This window comes from Lissotriton helveticus, chromosome 9, assembly GCF_964261635.1.
Source record: "Lissotriton helveticus chromosome 9, aLisHel1.1, whole genome shotgun sequence".
In the NCBI taxonomy this organism is placed as follows: Eukaryota; Metazoa; Chordata; class Amphibia; order Caudata; family Salamandridae; genus Lissotriton; species Lissotriton helveticus.
The window spans coordinates 149,633,905-149,647,688 of NC_136070.1; the positions used below are offsets into that span (position 1 = coordinate 149,633,905).

General features: G+C 39.6%; 1 protein-coding gene across 5 annotated transcripts in view; it reads left to right on the plus strand.

Moving 5' to 3' along the window:
• The window catches only part of PTGR2 (prostaglandin reductase 2), a 471,690-nt gene that overhangs the window by 231,013 nt on the left and 226,893 nt on the right, over positions 1 to 13,784 (plus strand). For all 5 annotated transcript variants that reach the window (XM_078659672.1, XM_078659674.1, XM_078659671.1 and 2 more), the window contains one exon: positions 12,660 to 12,851. In XM_078659672.1, coding sequence (XP_078515798.1) covers positions 12,660 to 12,851 — 192 coding nt within the window. The remainder of the gene's footprint in view (positions 1 to 12,659; positions 12,852 to 13,784) is intronic.

The following is a 13,784-nucleotide window of genomic DNA, read 5'->3' on the forward strand; positions in this document are numbered from 1 at the left end:
CTTTGAATTTATGAATGAATGCATCATTTCTTCGTTTGAGTTTATAAAAATCTTATACAATAACTTGCTAAAAGTTATTCTCATCATTTCCCCAAGGTTTTTTTTTACCATTTCTTAAGTACCACATTTAAATATTTAGCAATATGCCCTACTTACTTTGGAGTGGAGCCCCTTAAGCAAAATAATATAGCATTGTTATTGTTATTTTATTCTTATTAGGCGCACAGCTACCTGAAGGTTTCCCGGCGCCGCCTGATAGGTCAAAAGAGACAAGAAAGGCATTATAGGTTAAATAGCCAGATTTTTAGGCCCTTGCGGTAGTTCGCGTGACTAATTTCAGTCCGAAGTGTCCTCAGAAGGCACCACAACCGAGGGCCAAGATAAGAAAACGACCGGACGCCCATTCGGGACAGTCTGATCCTTGGCACAATAAAATTGATGGCGTACGTGAGGGGAGATAGCGCTGACCTAAAGCTTTCAAATATTGTGGTGCTTTATCACAGTTAATTCTGAACACATAGCTCAAGGCCTTGAACTGTATACGGTTCTCAACCCTGAGCCAATGTAAATCACGGAGGGTGCCTAAGACCGAAGCACTTTTGGGAATCTTGCAAAGTAACCTTGCCGCCGCAGTTTGGACCAGTTGCAGCTTGCGTACTACATCCTTGTTGGCTCCAAGGTAGAGGATGTTGCCATAATCTGGTGTAGATGTAATGAGAGCATGGACCACAATGCGTTGTGTAGATGATGGCAACATCCAAAAGATTTTTCTGAGCCATTTAAAGATGGCAAAACAAGTAGACGAAACTTTCACCGCTTGCTGCCTCATTGAGAGATGTTCATCAATTATGACCCCCAGATTCTGAACCTGCTGGCTGGGCAGAGGTAGAGCACCCATCTCCAATGGCTAATGAAGGGAGCCTCATAAGTTATTTTCCCTGCCCAGTAGCAGCACCTCAGTCGTCTCTCCATTCAGTTTAAGCATATTTGCTTGCATCCATCCTGCGATGTTACTCAACCCAACTTGCAGAGAGGATGGATTAGTAGTTCTATCAGCTGATAGAGAGAAGATAATCTGAGTGTCATCGGCGTAAGAAAAAAGGGAAAGCCCCGAGTTTTCCGCAACAAGTGCTAAAGGCCTCACCTCGCGTAAATATTGAATAGCAGCGGGCTCAAAATAGAGCCCTGAGGAACACCATAGAGTGAAGAGTATGTTTTTGAGCTGAAAGTAGGAGAAAAGACTTGGAAAGTACGATCCACCAAAAAGTCTTTTAGCCAGTTGAGTGCTACACCGGACACTCCTAGAGATTGTAGCGCTTGCAAGAGCAGTTCATGAGAAACCGGTTCTAACACAGCACTTAGATCAATGAGTATGAGTGCCAAGGTATCGCCCTTACCCACACGATTTCGTATAATTTCCGTGTCACCTAATAAAGTAGTCTCCGTAGAGAAACCTGGTCAAAAACCAGACTGTGAACTATGTAGGAAATCATGTAATTCAACAAAAGAATACAGTTGAATGTTGACATTCCAATACTTTTGAAGAAGCCTGGAGCAGGGAGATATGACGGAAATTAGATAGTTGCGACGGATCTGCGTTAACTTTTTTTAAAAGAGGAAGAACCATTGCGTGTTTCCACATGGATGGTACCTTAGCTTCCATTAAGGAGGCATTAAGCAGCTCCATAATTAGGGACAACAATGGTATTTCAAGTTTCTGGAGCACCGAGAGAGGAACAGGGTCCTTGGGGGAGCTGGACTTCAAGCTATTCAAAATTAGCCTAAAGGAGTTAAAGTCAAGGGGTGCCCAATTAAGTAGATTGTTAGTGGCTATGAAGGGCATAGTAACCTGGGGGATAGTACTAGTAATAGGTTGTTCCGAAGATGTCGTATACTGTTGGCTATCCACGGGCTGGACTTGCTTCAGTGTAGCATAGATATCTTCTAAGGTTAAGTATAACAGCACAGGTGCACCACTGTATTTAACATAAAACAAGTCAGTATTTGATATACAGTTCCAATGAGTCACGGAGATCGAAGTTCCTCAGTTTGATTTCTTTTTTCAAAAAGAAAAATGAAGCACCATACAGCCGACGCGTTTCGTCCCTAAGAGGGACTTCTTCAAGGCTGTTTAGACAAAAATATATGAACAAACATATATAAGACACATGTAAAAACATTTATAAAAACATATGCATATATACATAAGAACATTAAAAGGCCTAACCAGACTCAACACCATGTTTTTCTATTTAACAGATTCAAGAAGGTGTTGTCTATGTCTAGGCAGGTCTATTGCATATAAAAAAAAAACGTGGACAAACAGACAGTGTGAACAATAATTGATGTATGGGTAATCTCTTTGTATCCTTTATCTCTGTATTGGGTTTGAAGCATAACCAGTTGCTAGAATGCATATTCTAGAGTACCAGAGGTGCTCAAAATATTTGTTTGAGAGAACATGCGAGAGGGAGAGAAAGTGGAGAATTGAAAACCAACAATAGAGAAATGGCAAGAACTGATTTGGAGAAAGAAATGAGAGGATGCATAGCAGTTTAAAGAGAGAAGGAGATATAGTGGTGAGTAGTAGGATTCTTACTGCAGATAACCAATCAGGACAACCGGTTGAACCTTAACCTCCCCATGATTCTAATTTGGTTCTCTGCCATAATAGAATGTGACCTGAAGCATCCGAGACAGTTAACAATAGAAACACGCTATGTATAGTATTATGTATTCCAACTTCGTAACAGATACAACGCTACAACTATTTGATAAAGAGAGTGGAAGAAAGAGACGAACTGAAAGCAATTCAGGCTAAAATATACCTTATGCTGATAAGACGAGTCTTCAAAAAGATTGTATAATAAATGAAGATCTAAGGAAGTAGCACTGCTAATGATGGAGAGGGTCGTCTCGCCAGGTCTAGAAATTTGAGTAATGATATAATCAGCTGACCTATGAATGGTACTATAACGTTATGGATTAGATACTAAATATCATCTTGAATCGGTAAAAAGACTTACTTAGGACAAGAGATCCAATGATAATCCAATAGAAGTAACCGTGATGTTCAGTGTTACCGATATGTGTGGGTCCAAGCAAATCTCTTCAGTTGACCCAATAAGAGTTGAGATCAATCAAACATAGATCATAAAGGTCTACTAAGTTGCAAATCTCCAAGGTATAGGATAGCCATCCCAATGTATAACAACATAGGTTTATGATGTACAAAGCGTAATGTACGGGAGGCCGTGAGCAATGGAAACACAAGATAATCATAGTCTCCACAAATCTGAAATACAGGTAGCCCCTGCTGTATTATAGTAGTGCAATAATTTCCAAAAGGAGGAGATAAAGCCCCAAAAGGTTTAAGGAACAGCTGTCTGCTTACCTAACTGTCATCCATATCAGATATACGATCCCACAGCATAAAGACACTCATGCAAAATATGTACGGTAGAAAATGCCCAAATCTGACTTGTTGTATGTTAAATAATGTGGTGCACCTGTGCTGTTATACTTAACTGATTTCGTTCCCTAGGGAACCAGCATTGTTACAGTGGGTGCTACTCAGTGTGCACACGAACCCCTGTGAAACCAGTGGGAGTAATAATTATCATCTGGGGCTACTTTGTTAGGTGCTGATCCTAAGACGGTTCCACTGTAAGGTCTCTCACTTGCATCTCTCTTCCCTTCATTAGCACTAACATACCCTAAATTTGGCATCTAGATAGATTAGGTTGAGTTCCTGTACATTGGAACCCAACTATGCTGAGCTTTAAAGACAGACGGCGAGAACTTGCTCAGGACCTGTTTACATCTGGTCCTAAACCAACTAGCACGAACATTCCAGTAACAGAGGGATTGAAAGCACAATTCCAGAAATTGGAAAAATTTTAAAAACATGAAATGTCCAGATGGTGGGATTTTACCACCCTGGAGAAATATATAGAAAATGAAAAGATACCGCGTGGGCTCAGAATCTTAATTTTCCCCACTTTTGAGGATCTTGACAAAGATCAACTAGGGGATTGGGAAGGTAATCTTCGGAATGCCTCCTTTACTATGATGCGGATTCTAATCAAAAATGCAGAGAAAAAGGGGGCCAAACTACAACAAGAAATAGAGGAACTTGAAAAGGAAATAGCTTTGTCAGAACTTAAGGATACTGTCAAAAACAACTATGCTACCCTAGATGGGATTCTTGAGAGTCATCAGATTTATCTGAGGGACAAGAAAGTTAAAAAGATTAAAAGAGATGACAAAGACTATAAGGATGGGAGGGTTTACTCCTTCTCTCACAGGTACGACAATGTTAAGATACCTGGGGAAGGCAAAAGACCAAGGGAAGAAACGCTTGAATTGAGCTCAGCCAGTAGAATAACCTCAATTTCTTCTGCCGCAAGCTCAATATCTGCAGTTGATTCGGCTGTAACAAATGAGACTGAAAACAGACCGAACAATTTTTTTATTAGAAATGGAGAGATTTAGACTAGGGGCAAGGCCCGTATCCAAAGACCATTAAAAAACAGAAGGGGGTGGGGGGGAGGAGATGGCAGGAACGTAAGCAGAAACAAAAAACCAAACCCAGAACCAGTGGGAAGAATGACCAGATCCAAGAAAACGGGGAATTAGTAAACCTTGATTGTGCAGTTGAAGCTGGGGTTGAAATGCCTATGGTTGTGAATTTGTCAAAAAGAATTGTAACAAGCGATAAAATGTCGGTCTTAAGTAGGGGACTGGGATTTTTTTCGAACCAGCTGGGAGGGGATGTTGACTTGTTTGTTGACCTGATGAAATTTACAAGATTTTTAAAACTGAAGGACCATTTCCTACGAAATCCATCTATTTGTGCCAAACCGATAACTGTAACTGCCTCTACTACACAAACTGTAAATGAAATAAACGCAATTCAAGCAATGATGTCTGTAGAGTTGGAAACATCTGTTGAAATTAAGTCAATCAGAAATGAATTGGATATTGTGGAAAATGTGTTGATCGAAAATGGATTAAAACCTAAACCTAAATTGATCCCTGTTGGCACACATCCTAATATAGATACATTTAGGGATAGCGTGACTCAGGGATTTTACCAACTATTGGAACATCCCACACGTCCAAACCTGCGCAATTACAATCTTACTATCAATGAAGCTGCAGCACTAAAGAACCTACAATCTGATCCCACCATTGTCATCCTTGAGGCTGATAAGGGTGGGAATGTAGTCATAATGGAAAAGAAAAGCTATATGGGGGAAATAGACCGACAATTATCAGATACATCCTCTTATACTAGACTAGCGGGTAATCCAACTGAGGCCTTTAGCGCTCACATCAACATGAGACTTGTTGAATGGCGTGAGGTTGGTCTTTTGAGTGACGAAGAATGTAGATATCTTACAGTGGTGGCACCTTCATTTCCCTGCATTTATGTGCTGCCTAAAATCCACAAGGGCGGCCCTTTTCCACCTGGCCGCCCTATTATATCTGGGGTTAATTCACCCACGAAAAGACTTTCCAAATATGTGGACCTGTTTATACAGCCCATGGTACAAAATCTCCCGGCTTATATTAAGGATACAAAGGATATCTTAGGCAAATTTGAAGGCTTCGCATGGTCAGAGACCCTGACCTTTGTCACCTTAGACGTTACCAGCCTTTACACCTGCATCAAAAAAGAGTTCGGTTTGAAGGCATTACAATTCTACTTAGGCAGGAGGACAGCAGATCATCTGTTAGATAATGAGGTCTTATTGGAAATGACAGAGATCATTTTATCCAAAAACTTTTTCCTCCATGATTCCAACTGGTTTCATCAAATACAGGGGACAGCGATGGGCTCCAGGATTGCTCCCGCTTATGCCGGACTCTTTATGGGTTGGTTTGAGCGGGAGCATGCCTGGGGACGTCACGCACAAAGGTGGATGGAACACGTTATAATCTGGTGCAGGTACATTGATGACGTTATCATGCTCTGGGATGGACAAGCCCCAGATCGTATGTCCTATTTTGCCTACTTGAATGATAATCTATTTAATGTCCGCTTCACGATTGATTACAATAAACATTCAATCGATTTTCTGGACGTCACTTTTTTCATTCAGGATAACTGCATACATAGTCGCACCCACCGAAAAACTACTGCCTGCAGTAGCATACTACATTATGAAAGCTCTCACCTCCAACATGTTATTGATAACATCCCCTATGGGGAAATGATCCGTATGTGACGGAATTGCAGCACAGATGAGACTTTCCTCTCAAATTTGAGGGAAACTGAAGAGCGTTTCTCAAATAGAGGATATCCGAAGAATATTCTAAATAAAGCACATGACAAGGTCATGAAAATACCCAGAAAAATGACCCTAGCCACTACATCAGGTAAAGGTTCCACAAATAAGTCAATTACCTTTAATACCCAGTTTAATGATCACAGCAGTAAGTTTTACAATGTCCTGAGAAAGCACTGGCATCTTCTGTCGGATATACCCAGCTTACAGGGCACACTTACGACAAGACCCAAAGTGACATACCGAAGGGGTAAAAACTTACGAAACATACTATGCCCTAGTTACATCATGACTCCAAAACAACCAAGCTGCTAGCCCCCACAGTTAAAGGCTTCTACACATGCAAAGATTGCAATGTGTGCAAGCTGGGAAGAAACAAAACCAAAGACTTTTGCTTTAACACCAAAAAGAAACATACTATAGAACATCTAATAAACTGTAACTCAAAATATGTCATATACATTTTGGGCTGCCCATTTATGTGGGAAGTACCAAAAGGGCTCTGAAGACACGAATACAAGAGCATGTCCAAGCACGGCGCAATGGGGATCATAGATACCCACTTACATATCACATGCAGGAAAACCATACAGCAGAAGAAAACCTTTAGTTGATTGGAATTGATCATGAGCCTGTGCATCAAAGGGGCGGTAATAGGGAACTAGCCCTGAGAAAGAAGGAGGCGGGATGGATATGTAGATTACGCTGTGTGGAACTGGGTCACAAAAGTGGGGATGAACTGCACTATTTTTTGGATTAACCTGACAAGTGGTGATATCTTGCCTCTACTGTAACCCTTGGCCAGCTTTGGCTCTTAGTCTCTCTCTATAAAGAATTTAACTAATTATTTAGAGAACTGAATGACCATCAAGAGAGACTATTAAATAAAAAACCAAAATGAATAGGGGCAGTAAAATCTCCCTGTTCATTAATGGGTATTTTTAGCTATACGTGGAGCCAACCCTTGTATCACTCAAAATTGACTACCGACCTGCAAGAGTGTAGTAATTTATGGCCTAAGTTGTTAAATGTCCAATTGCCAGCACTATCAAATACCCACTACTTATAGGCACCCGTCTAGCTGCTTCTTGCCCCGGGGGCCAAAGACATTCCTCCTTGTCTGAAGACATATATGGGATCATGTTTGTTTTACTTAAAATTGTCAACACACAGATTAATGATGACAAATATGGGATCATATTTGTGTCACTTAAAATTGTCAAGATACAGATTAATGATGACTTTGTCTTGCTTCTACGAACTAGATTGATATATGGTCCCCCATTCATATGATGGGTAATTGTTGGGTCATGTTTGTACATGTCGATTTTACTTGAAGTGTGTCTCTATTGCTGTGGTGTACATTGTTCTCCTTAGTTCTCTTTCTTTGTTTCACGTACTCTGTGTATGGTTATTTTGAATGTGTGAATGCATTACATCACTCTTATCATATGGCTATATTCTAACTCTCTACTCGATCCACGCAGATTGGCTTTACTCTCTTAAAGCCTATCTGCTCTTGACGCTACAATCTTAGGGATGATAATGGTGTTCATCTTGCTCCCAGGCGTTCGCTTTGCCCTATATGATATGGACACCTGATTTGGTGTTCAAGCGGTTATATTATTGGTAAGGTTTTGAAGGGCGATAACCCAAGCTAAATACATTTAATATCTTTCAGGTACTTCCCTATATACATATACTTATGACAAGATGGCTGCCGCTTCTCACGCCGATTCCGCTTGCCTTCAGATTACAGTTTCACATTATTTGGTGGTTTCCTTAACTGTTTGGTCACCCAACGCTTTGTTTTCCATAGACGTCGAACGTGATTGTATCTAGATTCCTCTGCAGGCATTTTCCTTAATACCAATATATAATATATTTCTACCTTTTGGAGTCATTTATAATAACCTCTTTCGTGTTTTTTATTAGGATTGGTCCAAGCGTGATTTAGAGCGTTTTACCTTATTAGTTTTATGCGGATTGAATTGACATTTGTGAAATTAATACTCTCGCTGCACCCCTCCCCTGGGTTTGAACCGTATATCTCTATCCATTCCAAGATGGCCGCCACCCGCGTTCACCAAGTCACATGACCTAGCGTGACCATCCGAGCTTGGCATTTCACAGGTGTTATTACTTACCTGATGTGGCGCGCTATATAAACGAAGCCGCAGCACTCGCTTTCATTCCTTGCTGGAGGACTCATCGCGGTCACTGCGGGGCGGACGTTGACACTACAGATCATGCCTAATAAATCACGGTAAGACGTGGGGTGGGAAATCTTCTAGCTTGCACCGAGATGTAGAGCTTATGCTATTAATTACTTTATACATTGTTAGCACGACAACTCACATTATTTACCCTACCTTGGAATGTGGGTACTCTTCGTTTTTCATTGCCACAGCCAATTAGATTTTGACTACCAGGACGCCTCCATTCATTCTGAGAGGACACAAGTTGGGTCTTTGTAGTTTTATATTGAGACAGGATGAGTGCATTTGATCAGTTTTTAACTCACCATAAGTCAGCCCCTTAGCTTACATATTGGTATCCTGTGGGTGGGTAAGGGCATTTTTCCCTGTACACTCTCCATAATAAACGAAGGGAGAGTTGCTGGTGTGCTTACAAGACCGTCCCCTAATAATATGGATATGGATGCTCGCATCTTGGGATTGTTTCATGTAGCAAAGGGAATGTAGTGTACTGCGGTTTAAAGCAATTGCTTGCATGGACTCTCTTGATACTTTTGACTTTACGTCATTATATGGCTGAGTTTTTTCTGTTTATTAAACACTAGGCTTATATATCGAGATTTTGGGGTATAATACCTCCTTTTTCGTCTCCTCTGTATTTTGCAGACTTGGGCATTTTCTACCATACATATTTTGCATGAGTGTCTTTATGCTGTGGGATCGTATATCTGATATGGATGACAGTTAGGTAAGCAGACAGCTGTTCCTTAAACCTTTTGGGGCTTTATCCCCTCCTTTTGGAAATTATTGCACTACTATAATACAGCAGGGGCTACCTGTATTTCAGATTTGTGGAGACTATGATTATCTTGTGTTTCTATTGCTCACGGCCTCCCCTACTTTACGCTTTGTACATCATAAACCTATGTTGTTATAAATTAGGATAGCTATCCTATCCCTTGGAGATTTGCAACTTAGTAGACCTTTCTGATCTATGTTTGATTGATCTCAACTCCTATTGGGTCAACTGAAGAGATTTGATTCCATTAGGGGGATATTATTAATGGCTCCACCCTTCTGTCCACAGATCTATTCATCATATATAGATCCATCTGCTTGGACCCACACATATTGGTAACACTGAACATCACAGTTACTTCTATTGGATTCTCATTGGATCTCTTGTCCTCAGTAAGTCTTTTATACCAATCCAAGATGATATTTAGTATCTAATCCATAACGTTATAGTACCATGCATAGGTCAACTGATTTATATCATTACTCAAATTTCTAGACCTGGCAAGACGACCCTCTCCATCATTAGCGGTGCTACTTCCTTAGATCTTCATTTATTATATCATCTTTTTGAAGACTTGTCTTATCAGCATAAGGTATATTTTAGCCTGAATTGCTTTCTGTTCTTCTCTTTCTCCCACTCTCTTTATCAAATAGTTGTAGCGTTGTATCTGTTACGAAGTTGGAATACATAATACTATACATAGCGTGTTTTTATTGTTAACTGTCTGGGGTGCTTCAGGTCACATTCTCTTATGGTAGAGAACCAAATTAGAATCATGGGGAGGTTAAGGTTCAACCGGTTGTCCCGATTGGTTATCTGCAGTAAGAATCGTACTACTCACCACTATATCTCCTTCTCTCTTTAAACTGATATGTATCCTCTCATTTCTTTCTCCAAATCAGTTCTTGCCATTTCTCTCTTGTTGGTTTTCAATTCTCCATTTTCTCTCCCTCTCGCATGTTCTCTCAAACAAATATTTTGAGCACCTCTGGTGCTCTAGAATATGCATTCTAGCAACTGGTTATGCTTCAAACCCAATACAGAGATAATGGATACAAAGAGATTACCTATACATCAATTATTGTTCACGCTGTCTGTTTGTCCACGTTTTTTTTATATGCAATAGACAAAGCCTTCTTGAATCTGTTAAATAGGAAAACATGGTGTTGAATCTGGTTAGGCCTTTTAATGTTCTTATGTATATATGTATATATGCATATGTTTTTATAAATGTTTTTACATTTGTCTTATATATGTTTAACACAAATTGACTCCGCACACTTAAATAAATATCACAAAATCATTAATAAAATAATTAGTGCCAGACGACCGCATGCTTCATGGAACGCCGATACTTTACTCGCGGCTTATAATAAAACTTTGCCTATCTCAAAAAAAACATATACTGGAAGTCAACTGACCTGGATTGTAATAACAAGTTAACATATGGAAAATATTTACTTCTCAAGCTAGAAGACCATTGTACAGCATCATAAATAAGAGAATTCGAGATAAAAGCCCTGAAGAAGTCCGGTCACGGACGAAACGCGTTGGCTATTGATCTTAAAAGTGTTTGTGAAAATAAAGAATTTTTCTACTGAAGATTACCTGACTTTGGAATTCTTGGGAGAATGACTGAAGAGATATTGGACCGCTGTGGATAACATTAATGATTTTGTGATATTTATTTAAGTGTGCGGAGTCAATTTGTGTTAATCTTTGATTTGTAAAACAATTTCTTGTTTTTCGAAAATTGGGATCTAGGGGGTTGTATCCCAGACTACCTGCACCTAAACACCTACACACACATTAGGGATTTTGTCACCAGTGCGGGCAAAATAGCCTTAATCCCCTGTTCTGGCGTGACTTTTCTTATATATGTTTGTTCATATATTTTTGTCTAAACAGCCCTGAAGAAGTCCCTCTTAGGGACGAAACGCGTCAGCTGTATGGTGCTTAATTTTTCTCTTTGAAATAAAGAAATCAAACTAAGGAACTTCGATCTCCGTGACTCATTGGAACTGTATATCAAATACTGACTTGTATTATGTTAAATACTGTGGTGCACCTGTGCTGCTATACTTAACTGATTTCGTTCCCTAGGGAACCAGCATTGTTACAGGGGGTGCTACTCGGTGTGCACACAAACCCCTGTGAAACCAGTGGGGGTAATAATTATCATCTGGGGCTACTTTATGTTAGGTGTTGATCCTAGGAAGGTTCCACTGTAAGGTCTCTCACTTGCATAGATATCTTCTACTTTGTTAAGAAAAAACTCAGCGAGATCGTCACATTGTAATATACTAAGGTCAGGAAATTTAGGCAGGCACTTCGCGCCTGATAATTCTTTTACAAGTTTGCATAAAGCTTTAGCATTATTCTGAGCTTTAGTAATGGTAGAAGTCACAATAATTTCTTATTGACAATTTATAAGCTAATTTAGATTCAGGGGCATAATTCTTTCTCCAGTGTCTCTCAGAGGTTTTACAGTTACTTTTTTCTTCCTTTAAACTCTCAGAGAACCAAGGGGCCGTAGGTCGGTGGTTCCTCATTTTTTTATCCAAAAGAGGTAGGCAAACATCTACCGAGTTGAGTAGCCAATTACTTATATCATTACTTATATCATTCGCATTAGCTACTGAAATTGGATTAATAGTAGGGACATTCTTTTGTGTCATCATTTTTTATTGGAGTTCAAAGATAGGCAATTTCATAGGTTACAAAACAATTCTTGGTTAAAATTTTATTAAAAGTGTCCATATTCAATTTAGTGCAGTTTCTAAAGTTTCCCTTATTGTTACGTGAAGTAAAAACCGAGCTTAAGAAAGCTTTACTGACACGAAAATGCAGCAAAAAGTGATCAGACCAGAGAACAGGAAGAGCAGGGGAGCAGTTAATGTTAGGTATAGTTCTAATTCCTTTAGTCTTGAAAATTGTTTTTAAATATTTTCTTCATTATTCAGTCAGCTCTGGACACAGGCAATAAATATGTTCCAATGTTTCCAGAAACTAATTACAAATTCGGCATAAATTAGGGACTCTAATAGCTGATTTCCATAAGCTATCAAATTGTCTGAAACGTATAAATGATTTCTTAACCTTCATGTTCACAATAAAAACTAGGGACGGTTGTCTTTGCATTGAGTAGTAACACATGGTATACTTGATGTTTTCTGTATTTTTGAGATATCAGTATCTAATAAGCAGTTTGTTGTTTTTAATCCTTGATTTAACGTCAGCCGTCGTCATCTTAAGTAATTTTTTCAAAACTGGAAGAATATGCTTGGTCAAAAGTTCCATAATGTATCAACGCTCTGATAGTGGTACTTCAGCATGGTGGTTTTTCCTAATGCAAGCTTTTTCTTTTAGCGTTGCCGGATGAATGATGACACTGGGGCTGAATACATGCAGCCTTGGCAACTTGGTGAACCCGTGGATGGTGGTGGAGTGGGGGTAGTGCAGGAGAGTAACCACTGTGACTACGTCACTGGGGATTTCGTGACTTCCATGACCTGGCCATGGCAGACAACAGTTGTTATAGAAGGAGAGCTGATTCAGAAGGTAAGAAGGTACTCTTCTTCTAAAGCAGGGCATTTTCATACTTTTCACATACTTTCCAATGAACAGATGTGGGGTAGTTTTAATGATCAAAACACAACCCTTTGGGTTGATATTTAATTTTTTTCAGAAAAAAACATATCAAATGCACACTCAGTGTATCTATAAATTCAGAGAGGAAGATAGTTGAAATCCACACAGGAGAAATTAACCTGATCTAAATTCAACTCACCTGTTACGACACCTTACCTGCAATCACACTCTCTTCATTAACAGCTAGCAACAAGCACTGCTATGTCCATTCAAAAACTGTCTAGAAACCACCAGGTTGTATTGCCTTCCTGCTATGCAAAACCTCAGTTTGCGTTAACTTTCTAATTGACTTGGTCTACTGCTTTTTAAGGAGTGATATTTGGTGTAGGGAAACTTCCAACAGTGTATTTGACGTCGTGCTCTTCATTATCTAGCAAAAGCCAATGAATGGAGTGCCTGTAGCTCTACACTGATCCCCCAATTTGTTCACCTTTGCTCAAAGTTGCATTATGCAGTTTACTGCACATTGCATGAACTCTGCATGGTGTGCCCCCAAATTTTTTTTTTTTTGAAAACCTTTATTGTGCATTAATAAAAGGACAATTACGGGCCCACAACCATCAGGCCGGCCACGGAAACTGTTAAAGCACCAGCGCATGCAATATGGCGACACAGTAACACATTACTACCATAAGCGAGCATTGAAAAGTTACACCGTAAATCATCATGATACCATGTCATAGGAGCGATGAAGGTTAATTTTAAATGTTTTTTCGTTGCAACTATTAAGGTCGACATTTCGGTTTTCAAATTGAAAATATAAACTATAAACTAAGAAAGCAGAGTCCGTGCTGGTGTAATAGAACATGAGTGATAAATCCACCATATAGTTCAACAACCCAA